Source organism: Asterias rubens, chromosome 7 (genome assembly GCF_902459465.1).
Source record: "Asterias rubens chromosome 7, eAstRub1.3, whole genome shotgun sequence".
Taxonomy (NCBI): Eukaryota; Metazoa; Echinodermata; class Asteroidea; order Forcipulatida; family Asteriidae; genus Asterias; species Asterias rubens.
In genome coordinates this window covers 8,579,996-8,604,376 of record NC_047068.1, presented here as the reverse complement: position 1 = coordinate 8,604,376, position 24,381 = coordinate 8,579,996, and the positions used below count along the sequence as shown (strand labels likewise).

The 24,381-nt window shown below is 38.9% G+C and overlaps 2 protein-coding genes across 2 annotated transcripts; both read right to left on the bottom strand.

The window, feature by feature from the left end:
• Positions 1-1,490: 1,490 nt before the first annotated feature.
• LOC117292793 lies at positions 1,491-8,884 on the bottom strand. Its single transcript, XM_033774953.1, has 7 exons — positions 8,721-8,884; positions 5,340-5,560; positions 5,102-5,162; positions 4,315-4,424; positions 3,685-3,929; positions 2,692-2,854; positions 1,491-2,028 (listed from the first exon to the last, which is right to left on the bottom strand). Exons 1-7 carry the CDS (start codon positions 8,729-8,731, stop codon positions 1,886-1,888), a joined length of 954 nt encoding a protein of 317 aa, XP_033630844.1. The 5' UTR covers positions 8,732-8,884; the 3' UTR covers positions 1,491-1,885.
• A 4,875-nt stretch (positions 8,885-13,759) lies between these two features.
• LOC117292618 (SUMO-conjugating enzyme UBC9-B-like) lies at positions 13,760-22,669 on the bottom strand. The gene is made up of 8 exons (XM_033774738.1): positions 22,584-22,669; positions 20,754-20,987; positions 19,890-19,953; positions 19,029-19,048; positions 18,258-18,330; positions 16,868-16,977; positions 15,065-15,144; positions 13,760-14,452 (listed from the first exon to the last, which is right to left on the bottom strand). The coding sequence occupies exons 2-8, from the start codon at positions 20,856-20,858 to the stop codon at positions 14,386-14,388; spliced, it is 519 nt and encodes a 172-aa protein (XP_033630629.1). The 5' UTR covers positions 20,859-20,987; positions 22,584-22,669; the 3' UTR covers positions 13,760-14,385.
• Positions 22,670-24,381: the final 1,712 nt, after the last annotated feature.

Below are 24,381 nucleotides of genomic sequence, written 5' to 3'. Positions count from 1 at the left end.
GTTGACAAACAAATCAATCAATCAATTATCCAAGCATTTATATAAATACATCGTAAATATAAAAAATAGTTTACACAAAAACATATTTACCTGGAATATTAGATCACTGAAGCAAGTACATATCCCTTGCCCATGTACTACGGGTGAACCCCAGAGGGACCTTTTCCCCCTTTTCTGAGACTATTTCCCACAAGTTATGTGTAGGCGATGTCCCAAAGCACATCTAGTTCATAATGGTACAAATTTCATAAATTTGCCTATTATTTACCCCACAAGACCCTAATTCTGCTAACCAGAATGCAGAACTAGAAAAAAAGTGTTTCTTTAAAATAAATATAAACAAATCTTGCGACATGAGAGAACACCTGTGACTACTTTTTTTTACATTTGTAAGTCATGAAAATAACTGGACAAGCTGTTGGCAAATCACAAAAATGCAAAGTATACCTTTGGTTTTTGGAAAAATTCAATCCTATAAGAATGTATAGATATACAACAAAACTAACCTGTGGAAGTTTTATTACTAAAGGTTGTAACGTTTGTGAGATATCATCAACAGACTGGGGCGGTCATGTGCACAGAAGAAAAATCCGGAATTAAAAAAACACAATCTGAGACACGCTTCTGTCTCAGATTGCAAACTTGTTGGACCCCTTTCTCTAAAACCACATTCCTTAGAAGAGAATCGTTTCTTAAAGTGTTATACATTATCAACAGCTGCACTGTGGTTCTTAAACTTTACGGTCATTATTTGTTTGAGTAATTACCAAAGGTCTAACCGCCCTGAAACAGAATTCCTGATGTGCGAGTGCAAACTGATCCAGGTTTGATGAGATAGGTGACAGGTGACAGAGACTGGTCTACGGAGAAAGTGCAATAAACTAGAGTCAACTTTTTATACCCCCAAAAATTAGAACTTGTTGAAGAATCGAATAAACAAAATATCCATGATTTTGTAAGTAGTATAGAAAATATTATTCATGTAAATAACACTGACATTCACCAGCCAGCATAACTGGTACTGTAGAGCTGTTAGCCATGCAAGTCATCCTAGCAAGATTCTCTTGAAGACTATCTTTAATCGTTTGCAACAACTGCAGGCAGAAGCCATTCTCTCGGAGGTGCGAGCTGGTTTTTGCAAAGGCAGAACAACAGAGCAAATCTTGAACCTTAAAGCCAGTGGACACTATTGGTAATTGTCAAAGACCAGTCTTCTCACTTGGTATATTTCAACATATACATAAAACAACAAACCTGTGAAAATTTGAGCGCGATCGGTCGTCGGAGTTGCGAGATAACTCTGAAAGAAAAAAACACCCTTGTCACACGAAGTTGTGTGCTTTCAGGTGCTTGATTTCGAGACCTCAAGTTCTAAACTTGAGGTCTCGAAATCAAATTCGTGGAAAATTACTTCTTTCTCCAAAACTACATCACTTCAGAGGGAGCCGTTTCTCACAATGTTTTTTACTATCAACCTCTCCACATTACTCTTTACCAAGTAAAGGTTTATGCTAATAATTATTTTGAGTAATTACCAATAGTGTCCACTGCCTTTAAGTCCGACTTGGAGAAATACAGGCAACTTGGAAAGCTGATAACTTTGTGGACTAACAGAAATGATTTGATCATATCTGGAAAGATGGCCTGTGGGCTGTTCTTGAAAGATCCAGCAGCCGGGCCGCGGGGCACCCAGGATACTCTGGTTAGCATGTATTTGTGCTTATCTACAGTGTACTTGCTAAGCTTCATTGTCTTGATCCAGGTAAGGTTCATCAGTAAACTTGGTCTCAGTGGCACTGGTTCTCTTGTGTCATCGTCTATTAGCAGAGTTCTTGTATTTTGTGCCAGGCGTGTCATCATTGACAGTCATTATTATTTATTATTCCTACTTCACATCAGAGTGTTCGTTCATTCGTCTTCTCATCCTACCTCCTTTTAAATCCCTCGCATTGTAGAGATAGGAAATAACGCAGGTCTTGCTGTCATCTTTCGTGGCGTCCCTCGTTATTGGATTTTTTTGTAAAGCCTCTGAAGGTGCAAGAATTGATTCAGTTTCAATTATTAAAATGAAACATAAGCCATTTAAAGGTAGGGTCATATATTGGTTTAACACCCAAAATAATTAAAGACAAAGCAGAGAGGCACTGCAGCTGTTGATAGTATAAACTATTTTGAGAAAGGATTCCATTTGAGTTAGTATGGTTTGGAGAACTGTTCACCCCAAAAACATTTTTAATCCAGAAACGATTCACGCACTTTGGGAGTCAAAATGCACGCAAAGAAATTCACTCCCTAAATGGCAGAAAAATATGGCATGCATTTCACATCATGCAAGGGGTCAATAGTGCCCTGTGCCAGACTCACCTGGAAGGCCATTGACAGCATTTTCAGTAGGCTTCAAAAAGGGGAGGGAGAAGCCATTGACCCCTTGCACGCGCGTCACACACGGCGAATGATGCCACGCTCAACATATTGGTGGGCAGTTAGGTTTTTAAGTGTATTAACACCGCATTGCCTAAAATGTGCACTTCACTGCATAACGCACAGCATAGAGTTATTATATAAAAACCCACATTGAAATTGCCCATCAGTATGGCGCATTCAAGATTTTTCTGATGATGACGTCGGGTGAAATGGGTCAATAGGCCAATATTCACAATAATAAACAGAAAATAAGGAATAAATACTTACCCCAAATAGTTCTGTTAATATTTTCAAAGGCCTGGAATTCCATCTTTCCTTTTTGTCCCGTCCAGTTATACTGGTATGCCAGTTTTGGAGTCAGGAGGTTGGAAAGTATGGACTTCCCAGTGCTAGCAAGGTTCTTTCCACCTAGTACACCAAGCTTGAGTTCCTGCAAGAAAAACAGCGAAACAAATTTCATTTTCTAGGGTGTTTATTAATTAAGTGAGATTTTAAACCGCATGAAGGGAATATAATCTAGTGATTTTGTAGAGATACCTTGTAAATGGTTCTTTCAAGTTGTAGTGGTTCTGAAAAGAATGAATTACAATTTCAGGGCTACTGCCAAAATCTGCAGAAGTTTGGCACTTGCCCTCTAAACGAAGAGGTTTTGCATGATTTTATAGGACAAGCACCGATGAATTTCTGGCTAGCTTTGTTTGAAAAGAATGTCTGGTTTACTGTAAGAGTATTTTTGCAATTAAATCCATGCTCACTTAGCTGGAACTATTAAAGCACGGAATTACCTGCTTCTGCAAGTGCCAACTCTCTGGTCCCAATTTCATAGAGCTGCTTAAGCACATAAAGTAGCTAAGCACAACAAAATCATGATTACCAGAATATTACCGGCCAAACTACCTTGTCATGTGTACAATTTGTGACAGGTGTCCTGCGTATTTCTATGTAGTATAACAGTTTGTGTTATTACAACCACTGCAAGACCATTTCATGACAGACCTTTGCTTACAGCCGAATTCTATGCTTACGATCACGATTCCCCACTTACGTTCAAGCACCGAATTTCTGCACTAGCCTTGTAAGCGTAGAATGCCATGAAATACGCATGCCGTAAGCACAGAATTCCCTACTTCCGTAAGCACAGATTCTGAGCTTACAGTAAGCAGAGCCATGAAATTGGGCCAAGATAACGTTGCAGTGCACTGCACTATGTGCAAAGGCTGGCCAGCGGACAGGAACAACAAGTATGATCTTCCCTCTTACCATTTTTTTAGCAAGTTCTTTATCTTCCAGTTTCATCTCTAAAGCCTGCAAGTCTTCAACGGTTGATACTGGAAGAGCTACTTCAAGGTGAGTATGGAATGCATCTTCTTGCAGCCTGAGGAGAGATGCATCGGTTCCTTGATGGCGGAGATCTTCAAGGAGCAATGTGTTACGGTCTACTCTTTTCCTTAGTTCCTTAAGTTCGGATAAACTCTCCTTCAACAACTCCACGATAGTCTCAAAACCTGAAAGAGAATGGAATCAAGGAAACTGCAATTTGAATATAAATGAACACATATCTACCACACAGAAATAAATGATATTCACATCACTTTTGCGATCCTCGGCAGATACATTCCAGAAACACTCAACGTCTCTGAATGAAAATGGGTATGAATTTGCCAAACAGACATTTGTATAATGAACATTTGTATAATGAACAACCGTGTCTGATATGTTCATAGCAGTACCAACCAAACTTATGGTGGGATAAAAGGTTCTTAAAATGCCTTAGTTGAATTCCAATGTGAAAGTGTGAAAAATGTGATTTATGTTACGATGCTTCCTGTGCATGGAATGTGTTAAATATGAGCCTTTGTGTGTTTCTACTACAGATGATGGGCCTCATACTTGACTGGTTTTGTTTCTGCACTGGAGCAGTCGGCACACCTGGTACATCAACTGTGGGAAACCAACTCTCTTTGCCTGGGGCCGCTTCATGTGGATGTCTGTTTCGATACCTGAAGGGGAATAAAGGGAAAACGACATGATAGAACTTGAAGCCCACTTGGGACAGAATTAGCAAAAAACAAAAGGGTCAATGGTAGACTTTTGGACGGTCCTTTTTCAAAGTTATCAACAGTTGTGCGCATGCTTAGACCCAGGTACGCAATACTGAGCATGTGTGCACGCGCTCAGAGTCGCAAGAAAGGACCATTATATCTGGCGTCTCATAAGTCTCCCATTGACAATGTTCATTCCTTGCAGCAGCCTGATTTATGATCACCCCAACCCATGTAAAAAAAGGAGTCAAGACTATTCCACGCAAATACGGCTCATTTAGGCCAGTTTTCATCATCGGTTTCATTTGCATTCATCGACAGAGACTTTTTTCATTCCTCTGCCCTGGACAGGATGCGAGTCAATCGCAGGTTACTCCCCAGCTCCAACCTGTACCCTTTTGTAGTCCTGAGAGTCCAAAATTTGGCTGACCATGTAAGTCCAAGAAGCAAAAGGAAAACCACACCGTTTCTGGCATGTGTTGATCTATTTGTACTCATTTTATAACAAAACACTTTCAAAAGCCCAACCCAAGGTTAAATGCCCTTTATTCACACCTCATTTCTAAAAGTGCTAGGCCTATATCTCAGATGAAAAAGTAGTATAAAACAGTAGAACAAAATAATTGTATACTTACCGAGATAACTCTGAATCCTTGTGAATAACCTTCTTCATTTCTAAAATTTCCTCCCAGCTATCTGATAGATAAAATGAAAAACATAAATGCAAATTATACAAATTATTTTTTCACTATTCATACAGGTTATTTAAGGCTTGAAATATAAAGACAAAAACAAATTGTTTCATACCACTGCGATAAAAGTCTATTCAACATATTTTAAAGGGAATTTCCCTTTTTTTAATTAAATACTTACCAGAAAAGTTTAAGAGCCTGACAGCCTGATATTGGTTCCAAGTAGTCTCGTCAACTGGTTCCAGTTTCTTTGCCATCTTTAGCACTTCCCTGATAGAGGAACAGTTCGGCCACCAACACGAATACAAAACATGTTTATTTACATTGGAAGCGGCCATCCAGGACGTGCAAACAACTGCAATGCCATCGCGGATTTTCACCACTGCATACGAGAATTTCTTCCTAAAGTACAGAATGAAAAATTTTAAAATTCACAATGGTTCATGGTTGCAAGCAACAATTGTAGCGAGCACAGCTGGCCAAATGGTTCATGGTTGTAACAACTGTTGCAGGCACACCCAAATTTTGAGAGATTAGAAAGCTTCCAACCAATGCATATGGCTTACCCTACTCTACCCCACCCTACCCTACTAGCGAAATGAACCTCATAGTTCTATGAGGTCCGCTTTGCTATCGTCTCCACGATAGTGGAATTAGCCCAACTTGTTGGCTCTCTTTTAACAACATCGTCTTCTAATTTCAAAAGATGAATATCAATATAAACCACTTGTAAGGGAAACTGACTGGGTAAATTTTGAAATGATTTTTGGGGTTGAACAAAGAATTGACTAGAGTGGGATTCGAACCAACGACCTCCAGATTAACGTGCCGCGCTCTACCAACAAAAGATGAAGGCAGATGAGAGAGCTATATAAACAGCCCAACAAGATAGGCTTCTAACCAATTTTATACCTATTAATAGAACTGTGATGAGATTCTTTCTGCTATCGAGATAGTTGAAATATAACCCTGACCTCCCAATGGGGGAACCTGGGAGGAGGGTTACGATTGTCACAACTACACTATCAAATTTGCTCCACGACGAGGAGAGATACCACATTACCCAGAAAGAACTTCCATAGTTCTAAGAGTAGGACTCTACCTCCCTAGCTAGAACAAGTAACTGGGGCACTGTACTCTTTAGTTGTGATATTGTAACCCTCCTCCCGACGGCCCCTCCTCCCTCCCGACGGCCCCTCCTCCCTCCCGACGGCAGGAGGAGGGCTAAAACACTTGGAATACGAACTGCAGACGTCAAAATCTTTTGTTTATTTACAGAGGAATACAGCCCTCAATAACTGCACTGGGCTGCTGGATGTACTCTACTCCTAGTCCTAGAACTATGATGTGGTTCGTTCCGCTATCGATCGGACATTCGAGGAGACGATAGTGGAACAAACCTCATACTCAGTTTCAGAGTAGGAGTAGTCTACTCTACTCCTAGAACTTTGAGGTTCGTTCGTCTATCATTCGTGGAGACGATAGCTGAATGAACCTCATAGTTCTAGTAGGGGAGGAGTTTTCTACCTCCATGGTCTACTCATGTACTATATCAATCATTATCAAGTATCAATCATGTTGGTTTTTCTTTGTGCATTGTGATTGTAATTGTGTAAACATTGCTGTGTTACTGATTTGTTAGTTGCGATAATATAACCCTCCTCCCGACGGCGGCCGTCGGGAGGAGGGTTACATCGGGAGGAAGGTTACGTTATCACAACTACTGTTTTGTTAACTTTGATTTAATTTTAAACAACAATCAATTTACAATGTATAGTAAATTTTCAATTTTTACTTGTAAGTTGTAATCGTGAACTAAGAATTTTTACTCGCACCTTGTAAATTCATTTTAGTGGCACTGTATGGAGAGGCGCCCAAGCTGCACATAGCACATTTAGTTTTTTTCCTTGGCGTTATATATCCTGACTTTAATACGGACATTGCCTGCCGAGTATCCAGAGGTAGAAGTAGAAGTGGGTGGAGTGGACCATGGAGGTAGATACTTCTAGAAAGTATAGTTTCTAGAAGTAGGAGGTAGAAATACCTCCCTACCTAGTAATATTTCTACCTCCACGAGTGGACACTGCGTGACTCAATCAAATCATGGAGGTACTAGGGTTGACATTCACATTGTATAATTGATCTCTACTCCGTCTGTCACATCACAGATTCGCAGTCATTGATTGAGCATGTTGAGTCTTGACCATAGAGCTATATATATTGACTAGAGCGCTAACACCCCGTTATACACGCACTAAGGTTTTGAAGCCGTGTGGGCGCATCCATGTTTATGTACAAACCAAAACAAAAGCTTGAAATTTTGTACGGCAATTGTACGGCTATTTGCATGATAGTGCGTTTGTTCTTTTTTAGGTGTCATCGAAGCAAAAAATGCAGCAAATGTGAACGCACAATCTGCTGATCAGCGTCACAAACTGCGAGCGTCATGTGCGTCATGTTTAAATGGCGCGTATATTTCTTTTAGTACGTCAATCAAGTCGAAGTAACGGTTTTCGTAGCGCGGACGTACGCTATTGGGCAGTCACGTACGTTAAGCGCACAGTAGGCCTGCAATGTGTGTTCTCTTAAAATTAAAATCGTTCCGAATTCACGCAACACATCAAACATGTCTGCGCCTAGGGTGGCTTCAAAACGCAGAGCAAGTTAGCTCTCTAGTCAATATATATAGCTCTATGGTCTTGTCTCTTCTACTTCTACTTCGATACTTGGCATAGTCCTTCAGTCAGGATATAAACGCCAAGGATAGCTACGTATGTGCGGTGCCAAGTGTTGCAGGTGCATTTTATTGTACAAGGTGCGAGTAAAAAGTTGGGAGGTAGCTAAATGATTGCTCCAGCCGCCCCCTTAAAGACCCCGATGGATGGGAGCTCAAGGATCTGGCTGGGGAGGGCATTCCACCACAAGACTGTTCGTGGGAAAAACGAATATTTGTAGAGCTGGAGACGTGCTGGGATGGTTTGATATTTACGTTTGTGGTAGGATCGAGTACTGCTTGGGATCATGGGTATGAGGTATTGGGTTGGATTGATGGCTACTAGCTGATAGCGGATCTCCTGTTTGCTTTTGCAGTTATGATGTATATTATGGGATTGCCATGACAAGTTACTTGACAGTGACACTAGTACATGTATGAGTTAGCCTAGCCCACCTTGTTGAGCTGTTAATGACTCCGCTTTTAACATCGGTCTCATCACTGTCAGCTTTTAACATCGGTCTCATCACTGTCAGTGACAGAGACCCATGTTAAAAGAGCTAGAGGAGCCATTAACAGCTCAACAAGGTGGGCTAGCTGAATCCTTAGGATTCAGCTATCCTTGGCCACACAAGTGGGGCTATAGTATGAGTACTTGAGGGGAGCCTAAGTTATAGTTTCTAGAAGTATAGTATGAGCATGCCTCCATGGTACGAGTATGATATTAATACGAGTATGTATGACAGTTCTGAGTTCAGCAATCTGCGATTCGTCCATATGTTTACGTGCGCGAGTTGAGAGAAAGTTATAATGATACAATATAGAATAGAACGAACCAACAATGCTTACCAACACTCCATATCGGAATGGTTGATTAAACTTTCAAAAGTTAGTTCGGGCACCGCAAGGATCTAGTCGGAATTCATTTAATCTGCTGGTTGGTTGCGCTGCTGCTGGAAAGCGGAAGATCAACAATAAAGCAGCTGTTTGGCTGTCTTGCGCTATCTCAATATATTCCCAGCAGCCAGTCCGTGCGCGCGCAATGACTGAGACTATAGCAAACGCTGTACATTGAGATGTGCGCTATCTCAAAACTGCTCGCCAGTCAACGCACGCGACCAAGTTGCAGAAGGACAATGCACTTTGTACACAACAAGAAAAATCCACGTGTGTGTGTGTGCACGAACGGAATATACAAAGATGTGCTGATCTGAGTTCCGTTGTCCTCCTCTATCTTCGGGTCCCTATCTCTGAGGTCACTTAGCGCAATGTAGCCAATGTGGTCACTAAGCGCAACAACACCTTGAGAAGAAATAAAAGTGTCACTTGCATAAAAGAGATAACTAGCTTTGCTGCCAAAATGACATATAAAAAGCCACATATCCTAATAGCAGAAGGTAGAATCGAAAGTAGAACCCTTTTGCTAAAATAACAACACAAAAGCAACACACTCACATACTGGTATTTTCTATATCCACGATGAGTGTAAAATAATCGGTCAGGTGGAAATAACTAAGAAGACAAGATACACCGATCTGTCCCCCTTTTCATTGTTTACCCCTTGCTTTTCCTGTGTTTCTGCAAGCCCCCTCCCCCACTCCCCATGTTTTCATTTTCTTCTCGCATTGGCATTCGAGAAAAACTTTGCTAGGGTAAAAAATATCAGGCCATTTAATAACTATGTTGACTAAAAAGGCCGAATACAATTTGTTTCTTAAAAGCACATAACGGCCGTAAGTGTATTTTATTGAGACCACCCAGTAGCTCCCTTTGATACATTTTCTGGTTTTATATAAACTACATATTAATTGTGACAACATTTCAAATGACATGATGAACTAAACAGTGTCTACTTTATTTATGAATGCTACAAATATTTAAATGGAATAACATATACAAACTTTTACCATAGAGGAAGGACAGCCCTCTATGCTTTTACTCTCTTCTTGTAACTTGTTTAATGAGAGGCATTTTGAGTAACACTTAGACGTAATTATAAAACAAGATTTACCAAAACACTATTAGATTAATAAATACAGTTAATATCATGACAATCTCATGACTGCGTATGCATGTGTGTTGTACAAGCTCTTTTTTTCTTCATTCTTCCATTTTTCCCCCCAATTGTTTATAAAAATTGCTTTTCAACAGTTCAGTTACACCACTTTGTTCAGGCACCCCTATGTTTCGACACCCTACGTTCCGACGACCCCATGTATTTTCCTCTAATCTTAACTCTAACCCTAACCTACCCTAACACTAGAATCCTATCCTGTAAATCACATGGGGGTTTTGGGAACAGGGTTGTCGGAACATAGGGGAGAGAAGAATATAGAGCAGTCCCTTTCATTTATGGGCCCAATTTCATAGAGCTGCTAAGCACAAAAAATTGCTAAGCATGAAATTTCTTCCTTGATAAAAACAGGATTACCAACCAAATTTCCACGTGATTTTCAGGAGCAAGCAATATGAAACAAATAGAAATTGTGTTGGTAATGCTGTTTTTAAATATTTAATGCTAAGCAAAATGTTGTGCTTAGCAGCTATATGAAAATGGGCCCAGATTTCTACCTCCATGGTAGGAGGAATGACCACACAATCAGGTAGAGACCAAGTCCCAATCCATATGCAGGATCTGGTACGGGGCTGGGACTCGAACTGGAGTCCAAGGAAAGGTAGGGAAAGGAGCTCCAAGGCTAACATGAAACAACTCCGGCAACAGTTTACAGATGATAACATTGACACGAGAAACCTTCAGAATCAATGTTACCTTCTCATGAACAACCCAACCCAGCAGTACTCATCCCACAGTACCCACAGCAATTACTTGGGCCCTTCAAGAGCGAAATTGCATGCTGTTCCATGAAAATGGGGGTAAGATTTCTTTTTGGTAAAATATCAGAATAAAAAAGTGAACCCAGATTAATGTGTAGCATCATGTTCATTTCCAACAATGGTATTTTTGTGCCAAAATTCTATGAAATATTTCTCCAAAGGGTATTTTGACCAATGGATTGTTATTGCCATTAATTTTAAAAGTGATTACCAATTGTATACCTTTCCTCAAACAAAACTCACAATTTGTTTTACACTGGAATCAAATGGTCTTCTCAGTTGCTTTGCATCCACTCAAAAGAATTGCTTTGGTACTGGGGTATGGCAATGAGATCATCACAGCAACCAACAGCCAACAGCCAACAGCCAACAGCGAAAACCATTGTGCAGTAACATAAGAGTCCATAAGGTCAGAAGGAAATGTATCACAAAATCTTGATTAAACAACGAGAATAAGCGTTTAATCATTTACAATGATTGGACATCTTTGGAGGTACAGCGCCTCACTCAACATACAAAAACAAAAACTTCAGATAATATTTTAGTGTGATTAACATCTGTTTCTTTACATCATATGTAATCTAGAAATTAAGTTCCTGTTATCTTCTATATTATATGAGTTGACTCGTAGAAATGCATTATCATACATATACATTCTAATAAATAGTCAAACAATTTAGCCTCTGGGGACAAAATTTATAAGAGTTTTGGTACAAGTTCAACCATACAGGTTCCATTTAAAAAAAGTATCCCTGCAGGAAAAAAAACAGAAAGATAGAACTTAAGAGGAAATTATAAGAAAAAGTCAAGTTAAACGAACACGTTGCCTTGGACCGGTCGAGTTGGTCTTTGAAAAGCGTTTGTAACCGTTTGTTATGAAATGCATATTGGGTAGAATGATATTTTAAAAGTAGAATACAATGATCCACACAAACATGCCTCGAAATTGCACTGTTTTCCTTTTACCTCGTCGACTAACACGGTCTGCCATTTATGGGAGTCAAATGTTTGACTCCCATAAATGGCCGACCGTGTGTGTTTGCAAAGTAAAAGGGAAACCACGCAATTTCGAGGCAAATTTGTCTGGATCATTGTATTCTACTTTTAAAACATCTTTCCAACCATATACAAATGGTTGACAAACGCTTTTTATAGACCAATTCGTCCGATCCCAGGCAACATGTTCCTTTAAGACTCCCATCATTTGTTTTCTACACCATGAGGTAATAAAGACTCAAAAGTTTTACCCTTCTTTACATTTCACAATTATTTTCTAGAGAGAGCTCGAATCAACTTTCAAAAGAGCCAGTTTTAAACGTTTCACACTAAACATTCCGCAGTGTCAAACAGTGCTGTCTGAATGCAGTGCGTAAGCCTACACAAAACCCCTCAAAACAAACATAAATACAATACTGTTTCTACAAATTGGTGGCTACTGTTACAGCTATGACTGTTTGATAAAAGAAGGCTTGCTAAAGGCCTGGTCTCCCACTGCAGCGATAACGATCAAGATGCAAAGAGAACGCATTCTATTGGTTAAATGAGCGTGTGCGTATTCTGTGTGGAGCAATTCAAACAATGGAATGTGTTCTCTTTGCATCGTGATCGCTATCGTTGCAGTGTGATTCGGCCTTAAGGGTGGTGCTGCCAAGGACGCCCTAAATTTCAACGCATGATGCAGTGATCGAGCAATAGTAGTAGCCACCAAATCGCACAGGATCTGAGATAAATAATCGCTGGCGCTATACACCATTAACAGGCACCCCATGCATGATGACAAAACGTTGACAATGGTAGTAAACAGTGCCCAAATAAGAATATATTAGCACTTGTTAAAATAACTAATATATTTCTAATTAAGACATGAGCTAGAATTAACCCTTACACAAGTACCACATTTCCTCCAACACTTCCTCCAAAAAAAAAACTAACACGTCCGCAGTAGTATTTATAATACACCATTTACGGTGAGTATCACTGGTCTAAACATCCATAAATGGGCATTATGACACGTATGAAAGTGGTTTACATCAACCTGTGCAGAGTGCCTAGCTTTTAGGCACTAGCCAACAGATCATCCAACTTGCGCAAGGGATCAAAATGCTGAGTGAACATGGAGGGAGTGGGGATGGTCGGGGGAAAAAGGGGCGGGGTGAAAGGGCGGGGTCCAAGGGGAAGGTATGGGAAGCTTAAACACCTGCACAAGATCGTCTTAGTTAGTTTAGATACAAAATGTCATAATAATATTGAGCATTCTTCTTCGTTTTTTAAATCACAAGTAAATACTCTGAAAAGAAAACCAAAGTAAGAATCCTAAACCTGTGAACAATTTCAAAACTTTTTTTTTGACTGGTCAATATTTTGTTGGTGAATTAGTCATTAAAATCGCCTATGGTGTGGTATAATTACTTTGGCTTCCAAGGTCTTGGGGAAAAAAAACTTATCTGAAGTATCCCACTCACATGGTGAACACAACGTCCACAGGAGTCTGGTTTTAACCAGACTTCTTTTTCCTTGTGCACTGCTAGTTGAACAACCATTGTTGAACAGTTGTGCCATAAACTAAATGTGTATATTATATGTGCACTCTGTGTACAGTAGAAACACTCATCACATGATATCGTAGGCCGACATAGTTCATCTATCATTCCAAACCATATTGAATAATAGAAAGTGGTTGATCAGACAGTCTGAGGGTTGACTGTGTACTGTAAAGATGCATTCACAATATCATTTTGCAGGCTGTCATGGCTTATCTATCGTCCAAAACCACAGTGGATGATTTTGTTTAGTCAGACAGTAGGAGGGCTGACTGCGCACTGTGTGTGTAGATGCACTCACCACATGATATCATATAGCAGGCTGGAAATTGTTATTCTACCATTAAAAACCACAGAAGATGATAGTGAATGATTAAACAGTATCTCAAAATAATTGTCATAGCAAGCTTATAAATATCTTTACAAGTGCGGCTCCAAGAATATTTTCCGTTGTCATGTAAAAGCAACACTTACTGAACGAAGGAGCACTGACCAGTTCACTTTCAAAATATAATACATGCTTGACTATGATTTCAGCCCACAGTGAGCTTGACCATGTAGCACCAGTCACCAGATTTTACGGCTGAAAAGCGGACTTATATTTACAAGCAAAGAGCTTTGGATAACAGAAAGACAGCATGCTCAGCGTTTTTTTCAGGTCTTGAAAAGCTGGAAATGTACCTGGAATCCATTTGAAATTGAGACACATTTCAAAAGACGAAATTGTGCTAAGCAGCAAAATGAGGAAACATAACTGGTACAAAGAAGTCTCTCGGCTAAAATATTTGTTACTTTTTCTTGTACATTATCTTTTTACAAAAAACTTCAAAAGTTTCTGGTTTCACCAGAGAATGGACTTCCTCTTGTGGGGATAACTGCATCAATTTGAGACAGAAAAGTCCGTTTTGTTTTAATTATGCAAGGTTGGAGTTTGTAGAAAACTTTCACCTGTACGACGAGAGACAGGCCATCGGTTTTTAAAATTAACTACAGGAACAGAGTCTTCTGTATCGATACCAAAATACAGCAGTTTTGCTCCGCCTGTGATGATGATGAGGAGCCAACATGGCGAAGATGACTTTGTGATGGCGTGGATGAAAACTGAGAAACGGGATGAGGACATGATGACAGTTCTTAGCTTAGGATTTAGGAGCAAACCGGTCCGCTTGTTCTTTAATTTTCTTATTGTATTCTGTCCTGTTGTTACTGCATAGGGAAAACAAGACAAAACAAAACTGATTGCAATAAACTGAATCAAGATTTCAGAGGGAAACTTTTTTTTTTTTTTTTTAGGGGGGGGGGGGGGGGGTCAACTAAAAGCATTTCTTTCTGCAAACAAAAATTTGTAAAGAAGTTGACTCTTCAAGTCTCCCAAACCTCCGTTTATCTACTCCGCGGCAGTAGAATAAAGCAAGACAGTTCCCTAAGAACAACTCTACCTGGCAAGTAGATACACACATGGTGTTACCGCAAACCAAATATACATTGATACCTCACCATGCAATGCCTCAAATCCTATATTGACTCTTCAACAAACCAACATCTTATTTTCAATAGATGTATTGCATGTGTCGTCATTAATGGCCATCTTTGATGACAAACAATGGAAGAGTTAACGTGTGTACTCGCTGCGCACCAGTCAATAGTGGCCTTTCACACGTGCATGTTTCATCAATGATGGCAGCCTATGCAAGGGGTCTATATGTTGAAGATTCGCGCAAATAAGACATTTATTAATTACTATCAAGGTCCTCAGCTGAACTTTTTCAATATGTCAATGATTTTGAAACACTTCTCCCGAGTGAATTCAAAACTTACCTAAATACAGTGTAGGCTTCTGCTTGTGCTGGATCTTTAATGTTGGGCTCTGTAAGCAATTCCTGAATGCCTGTGAGAATCTACAAGAAAACATCATCCAGAGTTAATTCAACAGTTAAAACTTGGAGGGAATTATAGCTCTTGAACATTGGAGCAACTGAAAAACATAATACCTAGATCGGCCGCGCGTACATACGCGAGTTCTGGCATTGGGTCAGCCATTAGCCTATCTACAACGTTCATGCAAACCGGCACGTGACTTTTAGCGCGTCCACAGTGGTTTAAGGCCTATCTCCCATGTTCATCTTCAGCGCATTAAAACCAGCACGTGACTTTTGAGCGCGTCCATGAAGAACCAGGAATGTTTGTGTACGGCTTATGGCGCGTATGTACGCGCGGCCGATCTAGGTCTTATATTCTATATCTATGGTGAAAAATAGCAGGCATGATATTTGGTCCATGGAAAACAGTAGGACCATTTTATCAAATACAAGGGCTGACCTACATGTACACATTGTGTAAGCTTTAATGGAATTTTCAGGCTATTTTAACAGGCTATTTTACCAGTGGAAGTGTCGTGGCGGAGCGGTTTAAGAGCAACAAATTCAAACTCTGGTGTTTCTTATCAGCAGAGTGTGGGTTCGAATCCGTGGCACTTGCGTCTTTTAATAAGCAAAACACTTAACCATTGCTTTGTCCTTCTGATGGGGCGTAAAGCCAGTGGTCCCAGTGTTGTGTAACACGCGTAAAAGAACCAAGTGCACGCATCGAAAAGTGAAGGGGTTCAATCCCGGTGTTCCTGGCTGTGGCTGCTGTATGCGCCGTAGCACCTTGTAAACCCTTATAAGGTGCCAAATAATTAGGTCTCAGAATTCATCACTGCAATAACCTATCTTTCTGACAGTTTGTATGTATATACTCAGCACCTTGAGTACCTTGTTTGGTAGATACGTGCGCGATATTATTATAACTATTACCACGACTGTCTAGGGGGCAAATAAATGATCTCAAACGTAAGTAGGAAGAATATCATGCCTGGAATAGATAAGAGCAGGAGGCCTGGAATTATATGAAGGCCAAGAAGGCATCTGTTGTCCCTGGTCTTGACATTGGTGCCCCTTCCAATAGTTTCCCACAGACTATTTGATTTTTCAATGAAAGTGCTCTGTGCAAACAAAATGGCCTCGTCCTCTAAAAAATGAAACTCCAGACCTGGAGCATGCTCCGTCGACTGCTCTCTTTAAGATTGCCTGCATCTGGTGGCCAGTTATTTGCCTCATGTGACATGGCCTTGTCGTTTTAATTATTGGTTCAAAATTAAGCCCAAATCTCGTTCCATGTCACTCAGAAACACACACAAATTTTATGAACCCAATTCCAGAGTTGATAGATACAACAAAAGTGCAATCCCCCACCTCACAATTTTAAATAGAGCCTAACTGATTTTAACTTTTATCATTTTCACTTTTGTTTGGCCCGTTTTCATGTAATTTTTTCTCGTCCTGTCAAATTTTTGTTTTAACTTATGATAATTTTATTTTCTTGGTGTTCCATGTTTTAATCGTAGGTTTTTTGTGGCCTTTGTGCCGTTTTTTATATAAATATATATTTTAAACATATTTATTGTAATGTTTGTAATTCAAATGCAATTCGGGTTTTTGCTGAGACTTTTGAAATGTTTTTAATAAACCGATAATAACACTTATTTTATGACGCTGAGTTCTCTGGTAAGCAGATGCCAGAGTCATAAAATTTGGCCACGGTTTGAAGGGCTGAAAGGAGCATGGACTGGGGAAATCTTACCTGTTTTATTGTAACTGCAGGCCTCCAGTCCTTCTCTTCATCCAATATTGACAAGCATACTGTACCAGATGGGTATACGTTAGGGTGGAACAATGGAGGCTCAAATTTACCTGGTAAGAGGAAAGAAAAACAATATATATATGTTGTTTTACATTAGTACACTGGTCATTGGGCTAGTAACATTTCTGTAATCTTTCTCAGTTCCCTGGGAATATACAAGCCCTGGCTATCGTGGCACCTGAACGCTATTTCAAACACAATATCAATTTCTACCCTTGCAGATACCCATTTACACCCCTGGGTGAAGAGAAGCAATTGTTGTAAAGAAATTTTCTCAAGGACACAAGTGTCACGACTGGGATTCAAACCAACCTCTCCGAAGGCTTAACCACCAGAACTTGAATCTGTTGCTCTAAACCACTTTGCCATGACACCCTACAATGGCATAAAAGCACTGTTTTCACAATAATGAAATCTTTCATTTTATCCAACCATATTGTACCCTTATCCAGCAGCAATTATTTTGTTCATCTTTGATGGACTGGTATGGAACAGAATGTGTAAGTCTTGCACATATTAAAACTGCTGTCAAAAATATTGAATTTTACGTGTGCAGAATTCCACTTCTTCCATCATTTTTAGTTAAAGACACTGGACACTTTCGGTAATTGTCAAAGACTAGTCTTTACAGTTGGTGCATCTCAACATATGCATAAAATAACAAACCTGTGAAAATCGGTCGTTTAAGCTGCAGGATATTAATGAAAGAAAAACACCCTAGTCGCACCACGGTCACACAAAGTTGTGTGCTTTCAGATGCTTGATTTCGAGACCTCAAATTCTGAATCTGAGGTCTCAAAATCAAAATCGTGGAAAATTAATTTCTCGAAAACTACGTCACTTCAGAGGGAGCTGTTTCTCACAATGTTTTATACCATCAACCTTTCCCCATTACTCGTCACCAAGAAAGGTTTTATGCTAATAATTATTTTGAGTAATTACCAATAGTGTCCACTGCCTTTAAAAAAAACTTTATGACTATACAATATCATACTGTTGGGAAAGTGAAATTGAGAAAAATGAAATATACGAGAGTAAAATAAGTTAACGAATTGACAATAAAAACCTGCGAAAAAAGACTCAACCTCCATTTGCAGTTACTTGTAATTTAATAATTAAGACTCAGACATTTATATTATCATATAACCTATTTAATGGTCACTATGATCATTTAAGGAAGGTTCGCAGCAGAAAGCATGAAAATAGGCAAAATATTGCAATTAGACATGACTAGAGGAGCCTGTCAACATAACTTTGTTTGAAAAGTCAAGTCACCTCTTCCTTGGTCTTACAAAAAAATGTTTATACAAATTCTCTAACAAAATCTTACATTTTGGCGGCGACGATGGGTAGTCATCTTTGAAGATCATTTTTAATTTGTACAAACCATTCTCCCACAGTGTCTGAAAAAAAAGATGAATTTATTTTGTTTATTTATCATTTTGTTTATTATTTATTTCATCTAGCTTTACCAGGGTAGCTACATCAGTTGTTATAGAACTGGTTCAAATTTATTGGCTTTGCACATAATTCCCCCGTAAGCAGGGCCATGAAATGGGGTCATGTTTTCCCTGGGAGACAAACTGATTTGAATCTGCTAGAAAGAAAGAAGATAAACACAAACATAGACCAAGAGGGCCAAGGCCTCTTATGTCCTGGGGTCGATTCCGCAAAGACTTAAGATTGATCCTAACTGCAAATCAATCGTAGTTGCTAAGTAAAGTGTGATGTCACAACACAAATCACTATGGTAATACTGGCAATTTGTCTTACAATGAATTTTATTTCTTTGTGAAATCGGCCCCTGGTCAGCCTCCGTTGCCCCATGTCTCAATGTCATTATGGCTTAATTACAGCTGCATTTAAAGCACCAAAAAGTACCTAAACACGACTTATTCTTAACAGAAAAAGGTTACCTGCCAAAATACCATGCCACATTGTACAATTTACGAAAAGGTATCCTGCTAATTTTTGCTTAGCAGACAGAGTTAAGCAAGATTTTTCCCAAGAGACTTTCAGATTTTCCAATAGAAGTGCCCTTTGCTATAAAATGAAAATAGCCTTGCCCCCAAACAAGTTAGGAAGGTTTGTATAAACTCACCCCTTTCTTTCCAGGAATTGCTGCAGGACAAAAATGAAAACATTAGTTTAATAAAAGTACCCTTCACTTTCTTAGATTCGTCTGTTTGTAGCCAACAGAAGAGAGCAGCCTTTCAGTGTACAGGTTAGAAAATGGCAGAATAAGACTTGCATTTATTGAACTTCAAGATTCTTATGAAATTGGTCCAATAAATACCCCAGTAACCCACAGCGATTATCGTAATGCAGGGGTCGAAATTAAGTGTATCTTCAAGGTGGTCAGCAGGGCTAGTAACTCAGAATTTTTAGTAGCCCTGATGAGATTTTGGTAGCCCGAATAACACTTTATATATTGAGTCATGGCACAAATTGGTCACCGAAAGTATTTCATTTTACAATACCATCAGCACAGTTCAATATTGTTTGTAATGTTGATTTTTGCATTATATTCCCACTAGCCCGTCAGGCTATCAAACTGGAAAAATGAGTAGTGGCAATTTCAACCCCTGTAATGCACTGTGCTTTCGCTGGGGTGCCCTGTGCAACGTTCATGTACAAACTTGTATTTTCTTCATAGAAGTGCCATTTACCAGAGGGAAATTGCTGTGCCCCTTCAAGACCTAAGTTCAAGGGCTGTCGGGCCGCACAGGCTGATAAAATGTCTCACAAAAGACACCAAGATTGACACTCGACCTGAAACTGCCATTTAGCAAGGGATCACACCCAAGTTTATGACACAACCTGGGAAGTGGCAGGAAACGGACCACTTTCAGGTCAGTCTTTCTCAAAGATGCAGCCTTCTGTAGGAAACTAAAGCTACTTTTTCCCTCAGGCCTGGGCCGGAAATCAAAAGAAACGTTTTAATTAAAATCCCTGTACTTACCGCAATCCCAAATCATAAGATTCATCGTTCCATCAAGGTTCTTGGTAGGTTTGGCAACAAATCCCTGAAATGATACAAACATATTTCACAATTATTATTATTATACATAACAATTTCCGACAAAACGAGTAACACAACACACACAGTGAAAAACAAACTTGAGTAACTTGTTAACACACTGTGCTAGTTGTAGCTAGACCAATTTTATTGGTGGACAAAATCAATTTTTTTTTTCTCCGTGACATTATATACTCCTTATCAAAAGCTGAGTCACAGATCAATGCACAGAGGACAATATTTGTATGAAATATATTTCTTGGGGAAATCTGTGCTTGTTGGTGGCACAATGTATTTTGCTGAAAGTGCTGGGCAAAAATTGGGAGTCCTGGGCAGGCCTGTTGCCATGAACCGCCCAACGTGGCTACAACCCTGCATCACAGCAAGTAACACACCACACCACAATGAGAATCACACCAAGTTCACAAACTTGAGCGACACCAAACCCGAGTACTTTCACAACGAATAACACAACACAGTGAATAACACACAAACATGAGTCACACTAACACACAACACACTGTGACAGAACTTCTGTGCACCATCACAGCAAGTTAACACACTTAATTGACACAAAATCCAAGTATCATCCAGTGAGTATTAACACACCACAATGAGTAACCGAGTAACACACTAAAAAAGTGGACACGCTTGAGTGACACAAAATCAGAGTATCATCACAATGTGAGTGACACACCAAGTTCACCAAACTGAGTGACACCACATCTGCAGACCAGTACAGCAATTCAAATCAAACAAGAGAGTAAACAAAAAATTAAAAAAATCAGAAATGCCATGGATGCTTACATATGGATGACTCTTTCTCCATTGTTTTCTCTCTTCACCTAGCCGTGCTTTGGCAATACCTGCAGCAATGTTGCCGCAAGCAATGTGTCCTCCCACCATGGTCATCTTTGGTGCTTTATTGTTTAAGTTTCTTGCTACTTTAGTGTGGGTCGACGTGGATGTTACTGCAAACTTCTAAGCAGTGTTGCTGTGTTAAATCTGTAGCATCAATCACTTGCTTGTTGGCGTAAGGAACTGTACATGAAAAGTGATATATTGATTTAGAAAGTTATGTCTGGTATCACAGGCCCTCTGTTGACAATTTTGTTCTATTGCAGATTGCAGCAACCATGCATGAGCACACCACAGTTCCCAACAAGATATCAAATGGCAGGATTCATTTTTTGGACTTGTGTCTTCGACTCTATTTGGAGCAAAACACCAAATAATAATTTGTAGTTGTCATTGTAGTCATGTGAGCTTGGTAAGAGTCCCATTCCAAACTTTCTCAGTGAGTCCATCACATTTTGTGTTTTATACATTACTTTTTTTTCAAGAATAAATTAAAGATTGAATTTTGAGCCTTATGATAGGGGAAAGAAACTTAGGCCTACTCTTACTAAACATTGCATTGAGCTCAAACACATTCTTGATCTATGAACCAACAAACTACCATTTTTGGTAAACTCACTCCGTTGGCCCACTTGCCCGTGACTAGTTGCGATAACATAAACCCTCCTCCCGACGGAAGGAGGGTTCCATATCGCAACTAGCCTGTGACAACAACCCTTAAAATATCCTTCCCGGCTCCTCTCCTGTATCTGTATGTCACTTCAATCATACCAAATTAAAACATATTAAACCAAATTGTTTGGACTTGGATAACATTGGAATGCATTGGTCAATTTCGTCTCAAATACTTGACTTTTCCCCAAACAAATTATTTGTGGTCAACGTAAATGAAAAAGTGTCACTGTCAGGGGAATTCAGCATACTTCCCTTTCTTTATTAATATTGATACAACTTCACATTTATTTTACACATTTGTAAATAATATAATATTAGGCCCCCTATAACTTATTATTTTAAGCATAAAGCATATTCTTCAAATTTGTAAATCATCTTTTCTTATGATCTTTTTGTTATATTTAAAAATGAGGAAAAGTTTCTGTATGACGCCACAACTTTTTCATTCGATATGAAATAATAGGCCTATCTATAGTTTCTAATTTAGCTACCTTTTTGTAAAAATTAGTAAAAAAGTGGTGGCGCCATACAGAAAGTTATCCAAAAATGGTAACGTCAAGATAGACACAACCCCAACAATTATATATACTATCAAAAACATCAACAACACTAAAAATCAATAAACTAACCAGTAAAAGTTTTAACAAAATTATAATTATATGCATGATGATTGATGTTGTTTACATTAAAATGCAGTTGGTTTTTTTTTCTTTCTTTTTTTTGTGTGCAAACTCTGAATGAAAGGTTCTTCACAGGAGAAATATTTGGACTAGATGTTCTTACATTGATAAAACCATACACAACAGGAATATTAAAATAATTTTTTTTAAAGATGATTAGAAAAGAAGAAACAAATACAGTTCACAGATTCATGATTTTATTATGTTGAATTTTATTATCTTAATAACCTTTGGCTTTGCACACACAGAAATAACAAAAAAAATGTGCCTTAATTTGCATCAAATTTTAATTGTTTTCATGCATCAAATGTGAGGATTAACAACACTGAAGGACCCCAATGATGTCTTCTTTCAAACCGTCTATACATACAACTGTTTCTTTACACAAGAAGTGGATCAAACAGTGATTATTTAGGGCACTTACCAAGCACTTCCACAATACATTCGAACAACGTCAGTTGAAAACTTTCGTTTTGATGAAGGTTTTTTTTAGTTCTGTGTGTGCGTTACACAATGAATGCATGTGGAAAGTACACTAAAAAAAATCGCTGGTGTACTTCAATAACATTTCTTGAAACACATTTTATGGCGGGAACCATATGACAGAACGCTGGTACTCATTAAAGAGTACCAGTGAGAAAACCGCAAAAAAAATATCCACCAAATGGTGGCGCTATAACATTTTTTTAATGATTTTTTACTGCGATTTCTATATCTAAAAATAGATTATGACGCAAGGAATAAATTCATGGACAACATCCTTGAAACCATGCGTTGTAAGGAGCTCCAGAAGAAGTTAGTCTCTAAAACAAGCTGCAAAGTAATAACAATCTTTGCGTTTGTTTTGATCTAATTTTAAAGGACTGCAAGGGAAGTTTGAAGGTGTTAACTTATTATTTTAGTTAAATTTTGTTTTTAATTGAATTGAAATTAATAGCAATTATCAAAATTTAAGAGACATGTGATTGTTAATCCAAATGTCAATCCATTTTTGTTTTTTAACTGACTGGGTAAATTTTTGAGTTTTGGGGTTGAGAACAAAAAATTGACTACAGTGGGATTCGAACCAATGACCTCCGGATTAAAGGCAGTGGAAACTATTGGTAATTACTCAAAATAATTATCATCATAAAACCTTTCTTGATTACCAGTAATGGGGAGAGGTTGATAGTATAAAACATTGTGAGAAACAGCTCCCTCTAAAGTGACGTAGTTTTCGAGAAAGAAGTAATTTTCCACAAATTTGATTTCGAGACCTCAAGTTTAGAATTTGAGGTCTCGAAATCAATCATCATAAAGCACACAACTTCGTATGACGAGGGTGTTTTGTCTTTTATCTCGCAACTTCGACGACCGATTGAGCTAAACTTTTCACAGGTTTGTTATTTTATGCATATGTTGAGAGATACACCAGGTGAGAGGACTGGTCTTTGACAATTACCAATAGTGTCCAGTGTCGTCAATGGGTACCTAATGGGTCCCTTGCATTGCTTGGTCACACAACATGACTTCTCAGGATAGAGGAATGGAGGTACCCAGTACCCACTTCCCCAAGAGGTGGATACCCCAAAATCAAGCATCATAAAGCACATTGAACTTCGTATGACGAGGGTGTTTTGTCTTTCATTATTATCTCGCAACTTCGACGACCGATTGAGCTAAACTTTTCACAGGTTTGTTATTTTATGCATATGTTGAGGTACACCAATTGTGAAGACTAGTCTTTGACAATTACCAATAGTAAGTGTCCACTGTCTTTAATGTACCATTTTTTTGTACCTATCCGAACTGGAAATTAAAATAGAAATGATAATTTCATCATTTTAAAAATATGCGTGCTGACATGACTGTCTGTTGTCTCATGGCTCTGCTTAATACCATTTACAAGCAAATAATTAGTAGCAGGGAATTTGGTGCTCATAAAGCGGTCAAGCGTACTTTACTATAGGCAAATATTTGCTTACACATAGCAGAAATTTGGGGATTGCACAGTTTGTTCTGGTTGCAAAGTAGCGGAGAATGGTGATATAAAGCGCAGGTCGGAATTTCGGCCAGTATGGCAGAGCCATGAAACTTGGCCAATAACAGCCCCTTGGCAGTGTCAAGTGATATATTTTATATGCTGATGATACAACTAAACTGTATCATGGACAGATCTTAAGACAAAACCAAATGATGATCTTTTTATTTGGTATTAATTCTTTTCAAAAACATCACTTTTC